Source organism: Cyanistes caeruleus, chromosome 8, assembly GCF_971803275.1.
Source record: "Cyanistes caeruleus chromosome 8, bCyaCae1.hap1.1, whole genome shotgun sequence".
Classification (NCBI taxonomy): domain Eukaryota; kingdom Metazoa; phylum Chordata; class Aves; order Passeriformes; family Paridae; genus Cyanistes; species Cyanistes caeruleus.
Window position 1 is genome coordinate 21,995,411 of NC_141708.1, and position 19,131 is coordinate 22,014,541.

General features: G+C 38.4%; 1 protein-coding gene across 3 annotated transcripts in view; it reads left to right on the forward strand.

The window, feature by feature from the left end:
* The first annotated feature begins 300 nt into the window (after positions 1–300).
* Positions 301–19,131, forward strand: part of LRMDA (leucine rich melanocyte differentiation associated) — a 616,557-nt gene continuing 597,726 nt past the window's right edge. For all 3 annotated transcript variants that reach the window (XM_086899892.1, XM_086899893.1, XM_086899894.1), the window contains exons 1-2: positions 301–507; positions 4,505–4,605. In XM_086899892.1, coding sequence (XP_086756018.1) covers positions 478–507; positions 4,505–4,605 — 131 coding nt within the window. In that variant the 5' untranslated portion in view covers positions 301–477. The remainder of the gene's footprint in view (positions 508–4,504; positions 4,606–19,131) is intronic.

Here is a 19,131-nt window from a genome sequence, read left to right on the forward strand (position 1 = left end):
GGAATTTCTTCATAGAAAGGGATTAAAATGGGCTTCCCAGGGAGGTGGTGGAGTCACCCGAGAGGTGTTAAGCAAACACTGAACGTGGCACTTCATGCCGTGGACTAGTCGGCGTGGTGGTGTTCGGTCTTAGGTTGGACTGGCTGGTCAAAGAGGTCTTTTCCAACCCAGCCGATCCTGCGAGGTGCAGCAGTCGCCGTGTGCGGCTTTGGACTCACGCTCCATGCAGGATGTGGCGGCGGGGCCTGGGGCGGCCTCCGGACAAGGGTGACCGTACGGGGCACGCGGCCCTGGGGTCCCGGCAGGCCCGGCGCTGTCCCCGCGCGCGCGGTGCCTCAGGAGGCGGCGGGAGCCCCGCGCTGCCGCTGCCGCCGCCCCCGGCCCGGCCGCGCTTCCGCCCGCGTCAGCTGACTCTGCCTGCCAGCGGCCCGGCCCGGCCCCGAGCCCGCGGAACCTGCGGCGCGGCCACCCCGCAGCATGGCAGGGGTCGTGGTGAGCGGAGCCCAGGTAAGCGTCCGCGGCCCGCGAGGCCGGCCGGCCGCGGCCCCACCTGCCGCGGGCAGCTCGTCCCGGCCGGCGCGTCCCCGCCCCCGCCCGCGGCACTGGGAGCGGCTGCCCCAACTTCGCGCCGGCTCCCGCCGCTCTGCCGGTGCCGCTCCCGGGCGCTGGGGGCGGCGGACGCGCCCGGGGCCGGGTTTGTTTCCAGCCGCACCGCGCCCCGGGACGCCGCGCGGGTATCGCCTCCGTCGCCGCCCCGCTGTCCCGAGGCCGCCGAAAGGAAGGGGCTGAGGAGCCACCCCCGCCAGCGCCGGGCGGCCCCGGGGGTGCGCTCCGAGCCCCGCGGCTCTGGGGTGCGCGCCCACCGTTGGCGGATGACGGAGCGCCGGGCCGGGGCAGCGTGCCGCTGCCGTGTGCCGCTCACGTGCGGCGGGCGCGCCCCCGAGGCCGGGCCCTGGCGGCTCCGCGCGGCGCGCTCCCGGCTCCGGGAGGCCGCGGGAACAAGCTGAAGGAGAAGGAGTGAAATCTGCTAAATGTTGTTCCTCCTGAAACCTCCTACGCACGTTTCGGTTTGGTTAAAGAGAAGTTAGGAAGTATAGCACGTCCTGCTGACTTTTACCCAGAGCCTTGTATGGCTACTGAAAAAAGTTCTGGCTGAAAGTTGATGACATTAGTGATGAACCTGTGGTTAAAATTAGAACTTTTTTTTTTTTTTTTCTCTAAGGAGAAGGAAGCTTGTCTTATTTTTGAAAATGGTTTGCCATTAAACCATTAAACAAGACTGCTGCCTATCTAATTGCTTCTTTAATCTGGTCACTATTTCTGTGTGGAATTCATGTAAATATGTGTGTGATATGAAGGCAATTAATTGGCTAATTCTGCAGCTGCTGCAGGGAAGAGTTCATGTAGTCTCTGTGGTGTCCTCTGGCACCAAGGGACACGCTGCCTTCTTCCCTTGGGCATGCCTTGAGCCCCTTCATTTGGCTGTGTGCCCACCATACAATCTAACAGCACAGGGTAAAATGTAATGCTCAGCTGACTGGAAATATTCTCCAGATGTAATTCCCTTCAATAGTAGAGAATATGCAGTATTGAGAGTTCATACATGACCTTTTTGGTGACATTCCTTAATAAAGACCTTACTCTATGGGTTATTAAGATTACAGTATAATTGTAGAATGATCACAGAGACTAAATGGTAATAAACTCTGAAACTAAAGCAGAAGAGAGGTGCACTTGCTTTGATAGGTAACTTATATTTTAAATATTTTGTAACAATGTATCTTTTTCCTGAACTGCATACAGCATGTTGAAGAGTCTGCAAGAGTATCTCAGGCCTCCATAACCTATCCATAGCTGCCCTTTGTGGGAAACTGAACATTTTGGTGGGGTACTGAATAGGGCACCAGTAATGACTGACTGTGACCAACCTGTACTATACCTGAGTTGGAGAATTACGCCACGGAAACCTCTATATCCAGTTTTTAATCCTGTGTGATGTTCTGTGACTGGTATAGAACAATCTAAGAAATCTGCTGTTGCTGATGTGCCTTGCAGCCAAAGAGCTGGAGTCTTGGGAAAAGCATGCTTGCTCTCATCTCTCAGTGGTGACATCTCTGAATATGTACTTGGAAGCTCATAGTCATTTTGAGGGTATTTGAAATGGAAGCAAAAGGAAGAATACTGAATTATGTACATTTTATTGTTTCCCAAGTAAATGATTTTGAACTGAAACAATGAAAATGAAGAAATACTCTTCTTTCTTCTGTCTACTAACATCTTGTTTTATATTAGCATTGTACTATGAGTGTGCTGAAGTGGACTCTGTGGAAGTAAAATGCCTTTACAAGGCCTCAGCACTGAGAGGTCATGATAACAATATATCATCTGCAAGTATGCCTGTGAATAATCTGTTTGTACCAGTTTTTTTAAATGTATTTTCATATTGTAACTGTTCAAAGGCTGAGGCTTTCCAACATTTTATGTATTTTGTCTCCTGTGTGCTCTAAACCTTATCCTGTGATCTTTTTCTTCAACCTGTATTCTTGTGGATGGGGCTTTTATGGTCAGGTAAGTTTCTGAAGCAGTGTGTAGCAGGCCAGAATCCCCTGCTCCTTCTCAGCTGCTCCTCCCTGGGTGAAAGGCAAAGTGAGGGTCTGTGCACTTGCTGTGTTTGTAGCTCCCCAAAAGTCTTGTCCTCCCAGTGTTAATAGGCATCATATTTTAGTCATTTTTGTTTCAACACGTTACATTGAACCAAATGCTTAATCCAAAGTGTTATTAAGCTGTTAATGTGATGTCTTTCAAAGGGTTTGCAAGCATTAATTTAAAGAAATCTACCATTCAGTGGAGAATGACACAGTTCTTTTATGCATACCTTTGTGTATGTTGTAAAATGCATTGTGATTATCTTAGATGTGAACTGGAGGAAAACCCCAACATATTTAATTCAATAAATTCTGCAAAACATTTTCTGTTATATCTGAACCATTAGGATGCAAACTACCCAAAACAGTTCCTTTCTGTTTTGTTCTTATATTTGCTCAAGTTGTGTGTATGTCTGGTAGCAGAATATATTGCAAGAGCAGGTCTGATTTAACAAGGGGAAGAAGTTGTTAAACTGAGTGAGCTTCAAGCTACCTGTTTTCTGCTCATAAAAATTATTTCACTGTTGTCAGCTTTATCTGTTGAAGTTATTGAACAAAATGAATTAAATGGAATGCCATATAGTATTATCAGATGCAATCATTTTTAGAGCGTAGGAGATCAGGATGACTTGCAGAAGTACATACTGTCAGTCTGCTCTGCAGAGGAGTCTCTGTTTTAACAGAAGGTGAAATACTATCAAAACAAAGTTTGATGGATTTTTTTTTTTTTTGCATATTTTTCATCCAACATATTTTTGACTAGTGGAATATGGTATTGAAATTGACTTTATAATTAAATGTGGATAATAACAGTTTTATATAGACAGTGGTCTAACATGGTGCTTAACTTGCTAGTTGGCCATTAAGGGAAACTAAGATTTCTGCTGCACAAAATCTGAAATGTCAGTATTTTAAACACTGAAAGTATGAGCCAATATAGATGTATAGAATTCTTGACAATAGTTTTGAAAAGCTTTGTGCGGTTTCTTTGAAGAAATCAGACCAATGACTTCTGGGACAGTACAGCAGAAATAATAGAAAAGGTTTAGCTGCTTTATTTTTTGTATTCTGCTGGAAATGTTATTACTCACTTCATCCTGACTAAAGATAAATAAAAACAAACAGAATCTGAGTAGACTGGTTTTTGTGCTACCACTAATTCTTCCTGTGTTTGCTAAGGATGGGTTAGATGGGCTGAAATGAGAAAGAGAAAAGACATTTACACATGTGAGGGGTAATGAGTGGTGTGATCTAGTCATAGGTGGTGAAACCAGAAATCTTTAAGATTCTTCCATGACTGAAAAGAAGCTTCCTTGCTTTATTTGTCAGGGCATGGGCAGCCCACTTGCTCTGTCCCTGGTGTGTTGCTGGGAGTAATAATCTTCTCAAGGAATAGTTAGGAGAATGGATTGACCATACTCTGCTTAGGCATTTCTGCACGAAAATTTAAAAAACAAACTTTGTTTGTTGTATATGAAGGACCAAACTGGAAGATCCTTTGGATAGCTTCTGATCCTTCAAACAAATTTCTTCTGGAGCATGTCAGAGGTGTAATGTGAAATAACATTAGATCAAAGTATTAATGGTGAGACAGAGGAAATGTGGTATATTTAATCGAAGTATTTTACTTGGAAGGAGACAAAACATACATAAAGACTATAGATGTAATAAACATTAAGTAGATGGTATCAATAGAAAAACCAGTTTGTGTGATAGATTTTATAGCTGTAAAACTTACATATTTTAAAGCTGTAATTCCAGTTCACTGTATTGCATGTTACCATTTTATCAATGAGACAGAATCTAGACGGGAACTAAATTTACCCATGAAATGTTTCCTTGTTGCTTCTATTTCTCAGGTGTCCTACATTAGTCAGGACTGTGAAGAAATTCCAGAATTCCTAGGAAGAAAATACGGACATATGGCAAAAAGGCTAGACCTTAGCTTCAACTTATTAAGGTATGTGGCAGTATATAGATTTTCAAGTGCAGTGTGGAATTCCAACTCCTTAAGTAGTCTGTTGGAGTAGTAGTTTTTCAAAGTAGAAAGATGTAAGTCAGGTACATTTAATTGTTATCAATTGTTATCAAGTGGACAACACTGTTTTATAGGTAATGTTTGTCTCCTTTTCTCCCACACTTGGAGCACAAATAACCAGGTGAGTCTGAAAAATTACTATGTGTTGTCATAAATGATGCCCATTGAGAAGCTTATGCTTTGTTCTCTACTTAAATTGGAAAATAAGCATTGTTTCCTGAAGAATGGGATCAAAAGTGAATTTTCCTTAACCAAACACAAGTAAGTGTGTGCTTCTCTCCCTTTCTTAAAATTTTATTTATGGATTTCTGGTTATTACTATAAATGCTTTATAACGCTTTTATTTTCCCAGATGATGTGTTTTGTTCTATGATTTTATTTTCATGCATCTGTGTAGTTAACTGCTAAAGCTAAATGCAGCTAGACTTTGTAATTCCTTCTAAGTATTTTAATATATGGATTGGATTAGGATTTTGTAGTATTCCTGTTAGCTACTACAGCATCCCATTCCATTTAATCCTTATAAGAGAGCCTGCTGAGGTTCAGCAGAGTATATTTCAGGTTGAAAAATGTGGGTAAGTACAGAGAAAGAATTTGAGTACAATTGTCTGTTTAATAAAAAAATAGGTTTGTGGACTCAACTCATTTTCCTTCTATTTTGTTGGGGGTAAGCTCACAGTCTGCTTGTGAAGAGTAATACAAGAAGTAGTGTGCTGGTGCCTTGCTTTCCTAGAAGAAATAACTACTGATTTTAACTTCCTTAACACTCATAAATGTTCTTCTGAGCCTCTGTCAACTCTGAAAGACTGAATCCTACATGTAAGTGGTAGCAGAGCAAAGGAGACATTAAATCTGTGGATTGTTGTTATCTTATACTATGACTGTACTGTTGGATAGTGTAATTAGAAAGGAGAATTTTGCTGGGGGAGGGGATCAAATGGTAATTTCTTTTTGATTTTGTCATGAAGATAATTCAAGGTCTGTATGTGTATTTAGATTTAGCAAGTTGTTGACAAGACTGCTCCTTCTTTACATTTCTGGGAAAAAAAGTGTTTGTCTCTTTCAGTTAATGCATGATTTGAAGAACAGTTCTCTGAATTTGTTTCATTTCATAGAGTAAAATAATAACATTAAATTTGGATGCAAAGTACCACTTTAAAACTGATCATATTTTCATGTAGAGCACAATTGGTGATGTATTTCTGAAATCTGTGTTTTCTTTCCTTCTTTTATTCTCTAATGAAAACACTTAGCCTGTTTTTCACAAGGGATATAATTGGTTTTATTGAGGCTTAGGGAAGAACAATCAGCTTGTGATGTAGGAGAAGTTGTAGTTGTTAATCTGTAAAAGTATTTTAAGACCAGAAGTGAGATTTGGGAAAGGGGAGAAGTGGATTTTATTTTTTTCTTTGGGAATCTAACACTAAATGGGATGTGAGCAGTAAGGGTTTTTCATTGAGTAGTGCTTAGATTTACTGAGCATATAGAAACTAAGAAGTATTTATGGTAGAGTAGCTGTTGACACTGGTCTGCACTCATATATAGACCCTGTACCTGCATATTATTGAGAAAGTCAGATAAGATACAGAATAAATGTCATAATCTTAAATGTGAATATAGAAGAATGTCTTGGGCAGCTCTTGAAGCAAGTGTAAGCAGGGTCATCTTCTTTAAACAGGTATTATTGCTTAAAGATCTAACAGTATTGTAGTACAGCAATGAGTTTTATGATTTTCATCAGTAAATGCTTCGTTTGAAAAGTTTACAATGTTGTTTTCAGTGGGGAAACAGTATCTACCATTAATGCTGATTTAGGAAGGAGTTTGATTTTCTAGTATAGCTTGCTATCTCTTGGTAATGGTGTGAGTTGAATGAAGAAGACCAAGGGTGATCAAAATACAGGTAAAGATGAAGAGAATACTGTATTTTGCTAGCACAGTAGTTATTTGAAGTAAAGATGTTAGCTTTCATTATAATTTTATTTATTATTGGATGAAGGTTTGTTTGCGTGGCTTTTGAAAGGAAAAAAGAAAACCAGATGTTCTTACATGAGATGGTTTTGTTACTCAGATTTCCCTGGTTATTTTCTTTTTGCTTGTGATGAGTCCATATAACTGAGGAGGGGAGGGTTGTTGTTAATTCTTTTGAACTGGCAGTTTAATACAGAAGAAAGTGTACATTTTTCACAATTCTTTTCCTGATTTCAAAATTCTTTCCAGGCTAGAGCTCCTTCCTCTTTCTTAAGTAAAATTTAGGGGCCGTGAAGATGCTTAATTATCTTTGCATCAGATGTGGTATATCTAATATCAGCATTTGATACATAATCACAAACAGTTGCTTTTGTGTCTTTCTTGTTTGCCTTTTTCCAAGAGCTAGTGTCTGTCCTTGGTTACCCTGAGCAGTACATGGATACAGCTCTTTCCTCCGGCAGTCCAAGTGACTGTTACCAGTCGCAGTGCTTGCACATCTTCCCTTTTCCCTGTGAGGGGAAGGAAAGAAAGAGGTGAAAGGTACAAGGGAAATTATATGGGAACATTGGGAAAGAGGAGGAGTAACAGCAATTTGTTGTGTGTGAGGCAAAGGGGAAAATGTGTGTGTCCTTAAACGATGCTGGCTGTAGTCAGCAGGATGTGGTGCCACTGGATTGCCTTCTGTTTATGTCTCTGGCTGATGGAAATCCTTCAATCCCAGATGACTGTAGTCCACTTGTGACTTATTTCTTCTCGTGCTGTTTTCATTACATTGATTTTGTTTGAATGCTTTCTAATATCTTTTGTTTCCTTCTGGGGCCAAGCGGGGGTTGTGAAGAAGACAGAGCGAAACTCTTGTCACATGTACAGCAAAAGAACAAGAGGCAGTTGTCACAGCTGCAGCAAGGGAATTTCCAGCCACCTCAGGGAAGGTTGAGTGAAAGAGGTGCCTAGAGAGGCTGTGGAATCTCCATCCTGGATGATATTTAAAATGCAATTGGACAAAACCACAAGCAACCTGATCTAACTTTTGAAATCCCCCTTTTCTGAGCACGGAATTGGACTAGATGATCTCTAGATGCTCTTTCCAGTTTAAATTGTGCTGTGATTCTGCAGCTTTGTTGGTGTGATATGGCCTGATTTGTTGCAGCTCTTTTGATTTCATAGTGATTTTCAGCTATTTTAGAAATGAACTATTTACTTATTACTTATTTTCAGTGAGGCATTTTTCAGGAGCAGAGTTGTTTTGCTTTGGAAATCTGCTCCTGAGCCTCTCATGGCAACTGTATTTGATGGCCTTCCCTAGTAACAGAGTCCTTTCATAATGTGTGGAAAGCATTCCCCAGTTCTCATTTCGTGATGGCATAGAGTATGGGAAGAGGAGACACTGATGTGTCAGTGTTAGTGTTACCTGGAGACTTTGTAAAGGATTACAAGGTGGAATGAAAAACTGTTGTTGATCATGGAAAGTTAAAGATTTCACTAAAAAAAGAGCAAGGTAAGTAGTAATCACTGGTGAAAGAAAGGAAGCAGTAAGTGAGTAGGAAGGATATAATAGAGGTAGGGAGTAGAGATTTGGATGAAATACAAAGATTTTAGTTTAGATGCATCTTGCTATCTTGTGGGAAGAAAAAACCCAAACAAACCGTAGCTTGTTCAAAGCTTTTTTTACTTGTCCTAGATGACTTTGTTCAAAACTTTTCCTTTCACATTAGAGGCTAAATGCACTCTGGTGCTTGAATAACAGATGTCAGTGGTTTTGTACAAACAGGTGCCATGCTTTTATAAATAATATCTACAGTTCACTTCACTGAGAAGTCCATCTTGTAATTTTGTCCTCAGTAGTTTTAAACATCTGAGTTGTTTTCCTTTTTCTTACAGAGATTTCTTCTCAGTCTAAGCTATGAGGTGAAATGGAGAGTGAATCTTTAATCTTGGCCAATGAGGAAGGATTAATCCAATAATTGTGCTCATGGAGATACAAATATCTCTTCCCTCTCTCTAGGGTGCAGATTATTTCTGCTAGGAGCCTGAATAATTTGCACAGTATGTGCTTGTGCATAACTTCCACTGTCTGATGAGGAAGGTGCATGTATGAAAACATCCCCTTGAACTTCAGTCCTAGTCTGGAATGTTCCTCCATGACTTTTTTGAGGCTGAGGCTTTGTAATATCTTCTCTGTGGACTAGATATTGTTCTTTCTCTCTTCTGCCTCCTGTTTTTTTTTGCCTGGGGGAATATGCAAGTGGCAGCCTGAAAATGGGCTCCAGTTTTTACAGGGCATGTTCCTCTTTGTAAGTTGAATATGTGAAAGAGAGGCGCTTTTTTTTTTTTTCTCCTAACCACCTTCCTGGTCTGTGCAGCACTAAGACATGCAGAACAGGAAGATGAACAACAAAAGAGAGATGGAAATAAAAACCAGAATTCAAAACAAAGCATGACATATTTTTAAAGCCTTTAGACTCATCTTTATAGCACTTTAAAATGTTGAAGAAAATGCACTATTGTTAAAACTTTTTGATGGTTTTATTTATAAGGTAGAAAAATATTTTCACCATAATTGGGTAACTCTTAATCGTAGCAATTGCATATTTATCAGTATGAGGGGCTGTTATTAATGTAGCTGTCATGCACAAACACATTTCTGCATTAAATCCATTTAGTATGTGCATTATTCGGTCTAGAATGTCACCAGGACATCAAAGCCCCCTTAGGCATAAGAGCACAGTGCCCTGCTGTGGCTGCAGAAAGGGCTTGATCAATAAATGTAACATGTTAATGCAGAGCAAATAGAATAAAAGATTTCTTTGACAAGACATGAAAAATCACCTTGTGGCAGCTGGCATGGTGATGCCATTTCAGCGGAGACACTAGCAAAGTTGATCTGACAAGTAAAGAGGAGAGATGATGGTTATAAGGTGCTTTTGTTTCAAACTTCTTTCTTGACCTGTCAGGTTTTGAAGGAGCCTGAATGGCCCTTTTTTGTCATGTGAAAATTGTAGTCTTAGGCAGTTATGAAGCAGTTATCTCTTCTCAAATTGTGAATGCTGCTGTTTAATTGATTCACTTAGCATTTGAAACTGTCACGCATTAATAATTGCTAAATCCTGTAGATACTGCTCCAGTGTGTCATGCTTAAATGTGTAGTTATCAGAAAATTAATATCCTTAATGAACTGATGCTTTCAAACTAGCATTGCATGAAATCTCTTTTGCCCTTTCATTTGCTGAAGGTATATCAGCCAGTTTTCAGAGAAACCCCTCCCGACAGTTGTGTGGTTTTATTTATTTATTTTTTTGATGCCCAACAAATGCCAGCTTTGCTTTGGGTACATAGTGTGCTCAATGACAATAAATATAGTAATTATGCTGGAGTTGGTAATTAACATAATTATAGTCAATTACGACAAATACAGTGCAGAGCTAAATGAATGAGGGTGAGAAATTAGCAAGCTAATTGATTTACCGTACGTGCTGCTTTTTCCTGCAACTAACAGTTGCAGATTTTCTGCAGGAAAGAGTGTTTACAAATAGCTGATTGTGTTTTGAAATGACTCTGTCTCGTGGCTCTCTCCTGTTTCCCTTACACTGAGGTGAAGAGGATTGAAATATGGGGTAGTGGTTACAAGGAGAAAGGAGATGCTCTGTCCTCACTGAATGCTTTGAAGGAAGATATATGTACTTGCTTTAATTTTAGATGCTTCTTTCAGTATTGAAGGGAAAAAAAAAAACCTATGAGATCCTTTACAAAAGATATTGGTAGAGAAATTTTGGACCTATATTTTAATGCCTTAGATGTGGCCTGAATTATCTAAGAAATGTTTATCTATCTGTTTATTCACATCAGAGATCTGCAGAGCACTGGATAGCTGAAGGAAGAATTAGAATTGCTCAAGGAATCTAAGTGTGTTGAAACAATATGCCCTTGTTCAACCATCAGTTTCAATAATTTAAACCACTGGACCAGTAGAGATGCATAATATCATAACATTTGTGCACATTATAATTGCCTGTTTTGTTTCAAGATGATTTATAGTATCTTGTCTGAAATAAGTGTATTGGAGCTATGCAGTTAATCTGTTTCACTCTCCTTGTTTTTTTATTTTCTTTCAAGCATGACGACAGTTTTCTATATGAAAGAAGAATGTATATGTTTAACTATTAAAGATTTTGTATTGCTCTTTTAAGAAAAATGTTGAGTAGCAGTTGAGATTTCTTCCTTTAAGAAAGCAATAATTTACAAATGTTTGTAAATTTTATACTGGATATTGTTTACTGTTTGAAGCTAAATGGAATTGTATAGAGAGACTTCAGCAAAGAGATAATGTTTTCCATAGCTAAGCAATCTGAAATTTATAGATTCTTGGTAATTTTTCTTCTACTATTGCAGTAAATGTATCAAGTGTAATGTATCAAATGTATCAAAAAGTTCAAATGGGTATGTGTATAGTTTGAGGTGGGTACTCAAAATTTACCCTTAAAGGGATGTCCTACAATAAGCACAAGATGCTGTTTTTAAATAATGTTGAAATGTTATGGATGTCTAGAATACTTGTACAGTGACATAGCTAAAGGTGATCAGTCTTTAGAAGCAATTCAGCTTCTAGAATAATTTTACTGAATTAAATATTTATACACAGGGAATCACTGAAATTATTTACAGATATAATAGTATTTTTGTTGAAGTCTTACATGTTTATTAATCCTTGTGGACTAACTTTTGTGTAATTATCTTCTAAAATAACTTCTTGTTGTACTAGATGGACTGAAGACAAGTATGTTGATATATGATATTTTTCTACATGGGTAATACCTAGGGAATCGTATAAGATAAAGTTTTATAGATGTAAAACTATTGGAAAACTAGGAGAGTATTACCAGTAACAAAAACAATTACAAACTTCAGCTATTAACTCTACTTTTGGTAGTTGATAGATATCAAACAAAATCTACTCCTTGCTCTCTTCTTCCCTTCTTTTTCCCACCCACCATGCCACCCTCTTTTAAAAAGTGGCATTTCAACAGGAAGCAGGTGTGATCTGGCTAATATATAAGGAAAACTTTTCTCCCTCACCTTAAAATTTGAAAATATTAAAAATGTTAAGATACGCCTTGTCTCGCATGCAATAGCCATGCCTGTGTTCTGTTGTTTTGTCAACTTTAAATGTGATTACTGAATATTTGCCACTACAAAGTATTATCTGTGTGTGTTTTTGTGACTCGTGTATTTTCCTGCTGTGTCTTAATTGTGGTCATTGGCTTATTGTTGATACAAAGGGGACCAGTCAATGACTATTGTTAAAAATATCAAATTAATGGGTTATGGTATGCATTTAAATATTGCACTGATTTCAGCATTCTATGCCATGGATGTAAGCTGTACTTTTTAATGGAAAAGTTATTTTTCCAAATCAGTAATACGTAAGTAATAAGTAATATAAATTGTTGTATTTCTGTATGGGTGGCTGTTACCTTCTTTAGTCCCAGCAGCCTCTCTTTTTGTCCATTGATCCTTGCTTGACTTTTTATGGCCACATAGACACTAACAGACTGTGAAAACACTGTAGTATATATACCCCTGACCCCCCGTGCTGGCCATTATCCATTGATTTACAGTACCTGACAGATCAGAACACAAGATTGTTTTCTCTTATGCTTTCCTCAGGAAGGCTTAACACTGTGGAAAGAGTTGTCTTGAGGGTGCATCATGTGGTAGAATTAGGCAAAAAATTTTTACCTGAACCTTTGGCTTGGGGGACAGTGTAGGTTCATATTGTGTAGGGGAGAATTCTTGTGAGGATTGCTAGAACTTGAAATCTGGTAAAAAAATTAAACAGCACAATTTGACATTAAGTTAAAATCAGGTTATGAGCTTTGATTGTTGCATTCTTAATTGTAACTGGTGAATATTGCTATGCTGGTTGGTGAAAGTCATTTTTGTGGGGACATCCCTATCTAAAGGTCTGTTGCAATTATGAGTAAAGATGAAATCTGTAGTATACTTCTGAACAAAGATGAGTGACAGACTGGAACTTGAACAGAGACAGGATTTCCTATTAAGCATTCATTGACTCAAGGCTGTTGGCAAAACCTTTTGACTGAGGCAGAGTATTTCCCAGTGAACTGGTGTTTGCATCACATAATTTTCTTCATGTTTGCATGTGTAGGGATTGAACTGCTTCTTCTTGATCTGATTTCTGTATGAGATTGAAGATGGATTTTGAAGTGACGTTGGAGGCTAAACCTACACAATCTGCAGCTGTTCTTTGGGTACCCAGAGCCCTTAATTCACTGGCACAGTCAATCCAACTCCTCTTGTGAAAACTGTAACCAGTCTTAAACTGAAATCAGTTTTTGTTTTGAATTCTGTTCTAAACAGTAGGAATCTGTTAGATTGAGAGAATATCAGGTAATAAATGGAAGACTATCACAATCTATGGATAGTATTGGCATTTGGAAGAGAAATAGTTTGATGTACTTGTTTTAGTTTTCAAAGAATGTCAGTAGATTGAAAATAATATCTTGGTGACTGCTCCTGCATAGTCCATGATTATCTGGATTTTAAGACTGAAAAGTACTTTTTTCCAAGAGCATCAGGGGTTAAAGAAAAGGGCATGATAAAGAGCACGTGTTAATCAGATGTATCATTATTACTTTCTGACTTCCTTAATCTCTCTCACTCTAAAACAGTATTTCCTCGTCATTGCTGTTGTGAAGCAAGAGCGAAGGACTGCAGAAATAACTGTTGTCTGAGGACAAGGAGCTTGGCTGAAGGGAAGAACCTGCATTAACCCTGGGATTATTGTCTCTGTCTTTGCCTCTCTGTTTTGTTGAAAGGTTATCTTCTTCTCACCTTAACACAACATAAAGGATTCTCAGCATATAGTTGCAGATGTGAAGAACTTAAGTGGTTTTGCTGATTCCAATCACTAAGGAGGGCCTAGGTCCTCCAGTGTTCAACAAACCTGCTGGTGGTCATGGTACAAAAAGTTACTTGGCATTTGGCAGGAAAATCCTTATGGAGCTTCTGTTTATGCATCACTTGTTTGTTTTATGTGGTCTTGCATGGTTTGTGTCATTTTTGAGATCCTGCATTTTACATAGATCATCTTTACATAAATTATCTTGGAGTTGATTTTTCAGGTTAAAAGGACCATCTCCAAACCCTTAGCTCGTGCAAGCGTGAAGAGTGAGGAGCGTAGAAGTGCAAAAGGGCCATGTATTTTTCTCAGGCTCTGGATTCAGCATGTCAAACCCGACATGCTATACAATAATTATACTGTCCTTAGGGTCATGGTTAATGCAGTATTATAGCTCAGTTGCAGGCTTTACCCATGAACTGATGCTTGCAATTATGTGACATTTCATAATTTTTATTTATATTTTTGTTTTGTTTCTCCTGGTCTTTCCTTTTGATGATGCTTGCCTGAGTGAGTTGCTCACTGGTAGGGCTGTAAGATTATTTCCTTTCTTAATACTTTATTTTGTCTTTTCAATTTAATTTGCCTGATGAGTCTGTAAATGGAAGTGGTGAATGTTCTTTATATAATACAGCCATTCTTATTGCTCGTGTTTGTAGGAAACCTTGCTATGGTGAGAGACTACAGTGGTAGAAATAAGTTTTAAAAGAACACAAGTAAAAAATGCAAAATATCTAATGTTCAGGGGTAGTTTAATCAGTCCAAAAGTCAGGGGGGTTGATAGGGTCTTGCGGATTGGGCAAATACTTCTCTTTAGGTGCTGTTTTTCCTGTGCAGTTGGTACATGAGCTGTATTGGCGGATAGTAATACTTGGATGTATGCACTAGGCCAGCTCATTTTTTTCATAGAAAGCATAGTCTGTGTTGGCTGCTGCTGACAGCTTACTGACATTTAATGCACACACAGAGACACACACACACAAAATAACATCTTATAAATAAAGATCTTTAGGATGTATGCATATTTCCTTTATATGAAAGTATGGTATATGAATTATATTTTTAATCCTTATAAACTTAGGGGTGATGCTCAAGTATTTTTCTACTTTGATTCAGCACTTGTGGTAAGACTTTGTCAGTGATAACCTTTTCACTTATAACCTTGAAGGAAGGAACATATTACTTAGAGATTGCTTGCAAAAAACCACTCAATCTCTTCAATGTAAAATCTCTTAAAGTGCAAGAAAATGCAGCAGAACTGTCCTTGAACCATTTGAGATGCGTAAGGTCCAAGACTTGCTGAAGTGCCATGGCTCTTCAAGGCCATGTGGCCACAAAAGCACTGGATGAGGATGCTGTATTTTAGACTCCCAGGACTTTCAAGACATTTTAGTTGAAGAGATAAGAAAAACTTACCATTGTTGACCTAGTTACTTAAGTGATAAAGTGTAGTGATTATTCTAAAGCACTTAAAGGCTGAAGAAAAAATGTTCTAGACAGGCCAAGGATTAACAGTATATTGAATATTTGTAAAACTCTGCTTCCAACATAGTTATGTTAAGATAATTTGACAGTCCAGTGTGTGAATGTTCAAATCACAGCTGTTCAAGGATCTGAACACGTTCTACCTATTATCTTGCACTTAATACACTCTGTATCTTGGACAGTGAAGTGCTTTGGAATAGCACAGAAACTATCATATGTGAAGGTGATTGTACTGGAATTGCTCTGGGAAAAATTGTCAAGTACTTTGTTTTCTAGGAATGGAAACTAAGCCAACTGAGTGAGAGGCTGTGTGTGTGTCTAGTTTGCTTTCTTCCCTCACTCTGTGCTGCCTTTTCTCCCCACTGCCTTAAACCAGCAGGAGGCTGCAGAAGGTGCTGCTGAGAGTTTGGGTGCAGGTGCAACATGAGGTTCCTGCTTTCTTGCCAGTGGTCTCTCTTTTGTTCCCTGTGTTGCTTCTAATGGGAGCCAGCCGTTCGCTCTGCTCATGTACAGTAGAGGTTCTAGTTCTACCAGGTGCACAATTAGTAAATTATCTGTCAATCTAAGTGGGGAATGTCAGAGGACAGTTCAGTTTCTATCACTGTCAATACTTTGGCTTCCTTTAAATAAGCCTTATCAAATAGTCTCTTACTATCACTAATAAAAAGGCTTTTGAAATGTGGATGTACTTCTAATGAGAATCTATCTCAACCCATTTAATGTGGGCCACTACTTTGTGACTGGATTATAGACTCTGCAGCCAGAGGTGGTTTGAAACAAGAGGTTCACCTGCATTCAGATGATTGAGCAGAAGAAGTTTCTAAAATTAAGGAGACAAATGCATTACTGTAGATTTTGTCTCACTTCCTAGTAATTGGTCAATGGAGGAAGAGAGAACAAATGTCTGTATTGAGCTAAAAGTGAACGGGCAAATGTTTCTTTGTGTGTTTTAGTATAGCATATGAAAGTCTTGGTTGCTGTAGTCCTAGTATTTTAAAACCTAGTGAAATGGTTAAGTCAGCTTTAAGATAATCTTGCACTTTTTTTTTCTTATTTTCTTTCTGTGTGGGGACATACGTATACTGGAAGCATTTAGTGTGGGTAGAAGAAGTAGCAGTAGAAACCCATCAAGACAGCTATTAGCTGTGAAGTTGTTATTTCTATTTACAGCATAGCCTATTACTATCCTATAACATGGAATGAATAAATAATTTCTGTATTGTAGCAGATACACCTTAGTAGGCAGACTAGCATCAGAAATGGTCAGTAAGCTTCATTCTATACACAGAAGCATCAAATGTTTCAGGTTCTCTACCTTATATTCAATGCATTATGATGTCATAATCTAAACCACATTTTCTGAATGACTCCCTGACTGCATATTTCCATACAATTCTCATTCTTAGAGGAAAAACAAAACTAGGGGAAAAGTTTCCTAGTGCAGTGACTTCTGCACCCGAGTAAATAGAGTGAAACCTCATTCACACCTCTCTTTTCCCTAGTAAAAAAACACAAGAAAGTCTGCAAAAAAGAGATGTAGGTACAAATTTAGGATAAGGGTTTCTCTGTAAGTTCCTAAAGTCAAATATCTGAACTTAACCTCTGTATCAAGAAATTTGCTCAATTAAATTGTGTATTTGTTCTTTTCAAACCACTTGCAGAAAATAATAGATACTTCTTTTCACTAGGTTTTGTATCATGAACAAAAATGAGATTCTTGATGTTCAAATTATCTCATTGACCTTATTTGTGCTGTAGAGTGCATTCACATCTATGCATATTATGTAGAAAGGTGTTACTTATGCCCACCTTGTGCAAGTCTCTTTCTCTGCAAAATTTTAAAATCTCTCCTTGTCTTTTGCTACAGAGCACTTGATGTATGTATGTATGTATGTATGTATGTAATTAATTAATTAATTAATTATGTTAAGGCACTCATCTCTCTTAAAGTGAGCATTGGATTAGAAAGCAAATTGCTGATGAAATTACCTCTCTGGTGATTTCAGCTAATTCAACCAGAACTAGTGTATTAAAAAGAGTAAACAGATCTCCCCCTCTTTTTCTTGTTGGTGTCTGTGTAGTAGAGAGCTTTGACCCCATGTAAAGCTTTACATGATGGACTATTTTCAGATTCGTGTAACCAATACTAAGGCTCCATGTGCAAACTTGACAGTGCCTCTCGCATTGTAACTTTTAGACTCTATGTTATTTAAATATACTAAAATGTACCTTGTATCAAACTGCAGGTGCTGCTACACTTCTATTACAGCATGGTAGCACTTGCATTGTAAAAACTCTGAGGCTTGTGAAAGAGTTAAGCAAAGCAGCCAGAAATGGTTTTCAGCTTTTACTTTTCAGATACAACCTTTTAAGCATACCTACATTTACCTGCAATGGCAATCGTTTTGCATTTTAATGACAAATCAAGTATGCTAACTTGCATTTGAAACGAAAGTGCCTTAAATGTCTCTGGCTGTCAGAATGAGATGTTAGGAGCTTGATGAAAAGAGAACAAAGAAGACAAAGTATGAAGCCTAGATACAGAGCAAAATGAAATAAAACCTTGTATGGCCTGTCAGGGGTGTCAGTTGATATTCCTATCTAAAGCACATTATAGTATTACTTTGCAGCTCATAGCTTACTCATCTGTCTTTTTTAATTCATCACATTCTAGCCCACATCTTTTAAGTCCCATGTGTCAACAATGGAAGAAATCTGTTAATTGACAAATGAGTGTCACAAATGTGAATTGGTGCCTTTACATCAGAGGCAGGTAGTCTCTGTTGTTTTTTGTCGGCTCTATTATTGGCATAAGCCAGTGTAAGACATCTGTCTTTGCCAGAATGAGAGATGACAGCCAGAGAAGGGCTGTCATTGTTTTAGTGCATGTTCATTCTGCTGAGATACTGTATAAAGATAAAATGTCAGTTAAAAGAATATGAAAAACTATTGGGAGGAAGTCCTTAAATTACTTGGGAAGGGGATCTGGGAATTGGTGCCAGAATTGAAATCCGAACGTTCCAGTTTGCATCTATCACATCAATTTAAAAATAATACTCTCTGAGTAACTGGGTCAGTTTATAAGGCATTTAGGAAAATGTTATGTTGTGTTGGCATAATTAGCTCATAAGATGGAAAGAAAAACATATCTTCACAGGATATGAGTTTATTACAAGTTCATTTTTCAAACATGTATAGAATTGTCTCAATAAAAATATGCTGTGTAGCATCTCTAGTGTTGATTTGCATCTGTTTTGAAATATTGAAATTGCTCCGTTCCAATTTCTTTTTCTGTTATAGGTCTATTTTAGATTGATGAATAACATAATGAAATAAAAAGCATAGCCAGCTGTGAGTTGATGAGACAATTAATAGGAAGAAAATTATTAACATAGTTTCAGGATGTCTAGAGGGTGTACAGTACATAAAAGTTACTCCCAAATCACTAAATCCCTTTATTGCAATAAATGACTTTTTAATCTTGGATAGCACAAAAGAGAGGAGGAAAATGTTTTAATGGAGGTGGTGGAAAGGGGGAATAGAATTAAAATGTCATAAAAGGCTGCCGTTTTACTTTTTACTTTATATCCAAAGTCATAAGAAAGGCAGATTGGCACTTTTATCTTCAGCAGCTCTTATAATCAACACTGTGCTGTACAGGACACTCACACAGTAACCCTCTCCTTCCCAAATGACCTGTCACTTGGGTTCTGAATGACCTTGTCTGAACTTCAGGCATTTTGAGGGCTGTGTTGACAAGATCTGGTGAAGGACTAACTCTAGATCTGTGGGCTGGTTAAGCTGAAGTTTCAAGATGGATGTCTCTGAACAACAATTTATTGAAAGTCTTAATTTTGAAGTCACTTGGGTTTTGCATTTTAAATAGAGCTGTCAATATAGTAAATCTGAGATGTTCTGACTTATGATACTACTTAATATAGGTAGAATTGTCATTCATAACTTTTTAGGATTTGTGGTTTCTTTTTTTCATTTTTTTAAAACTTGCTTTTAGCAACTAATGGAATATCAGAAAAAATGCCAAACTGATATTCTTTTTCCCCCTCCCTCCAGCTA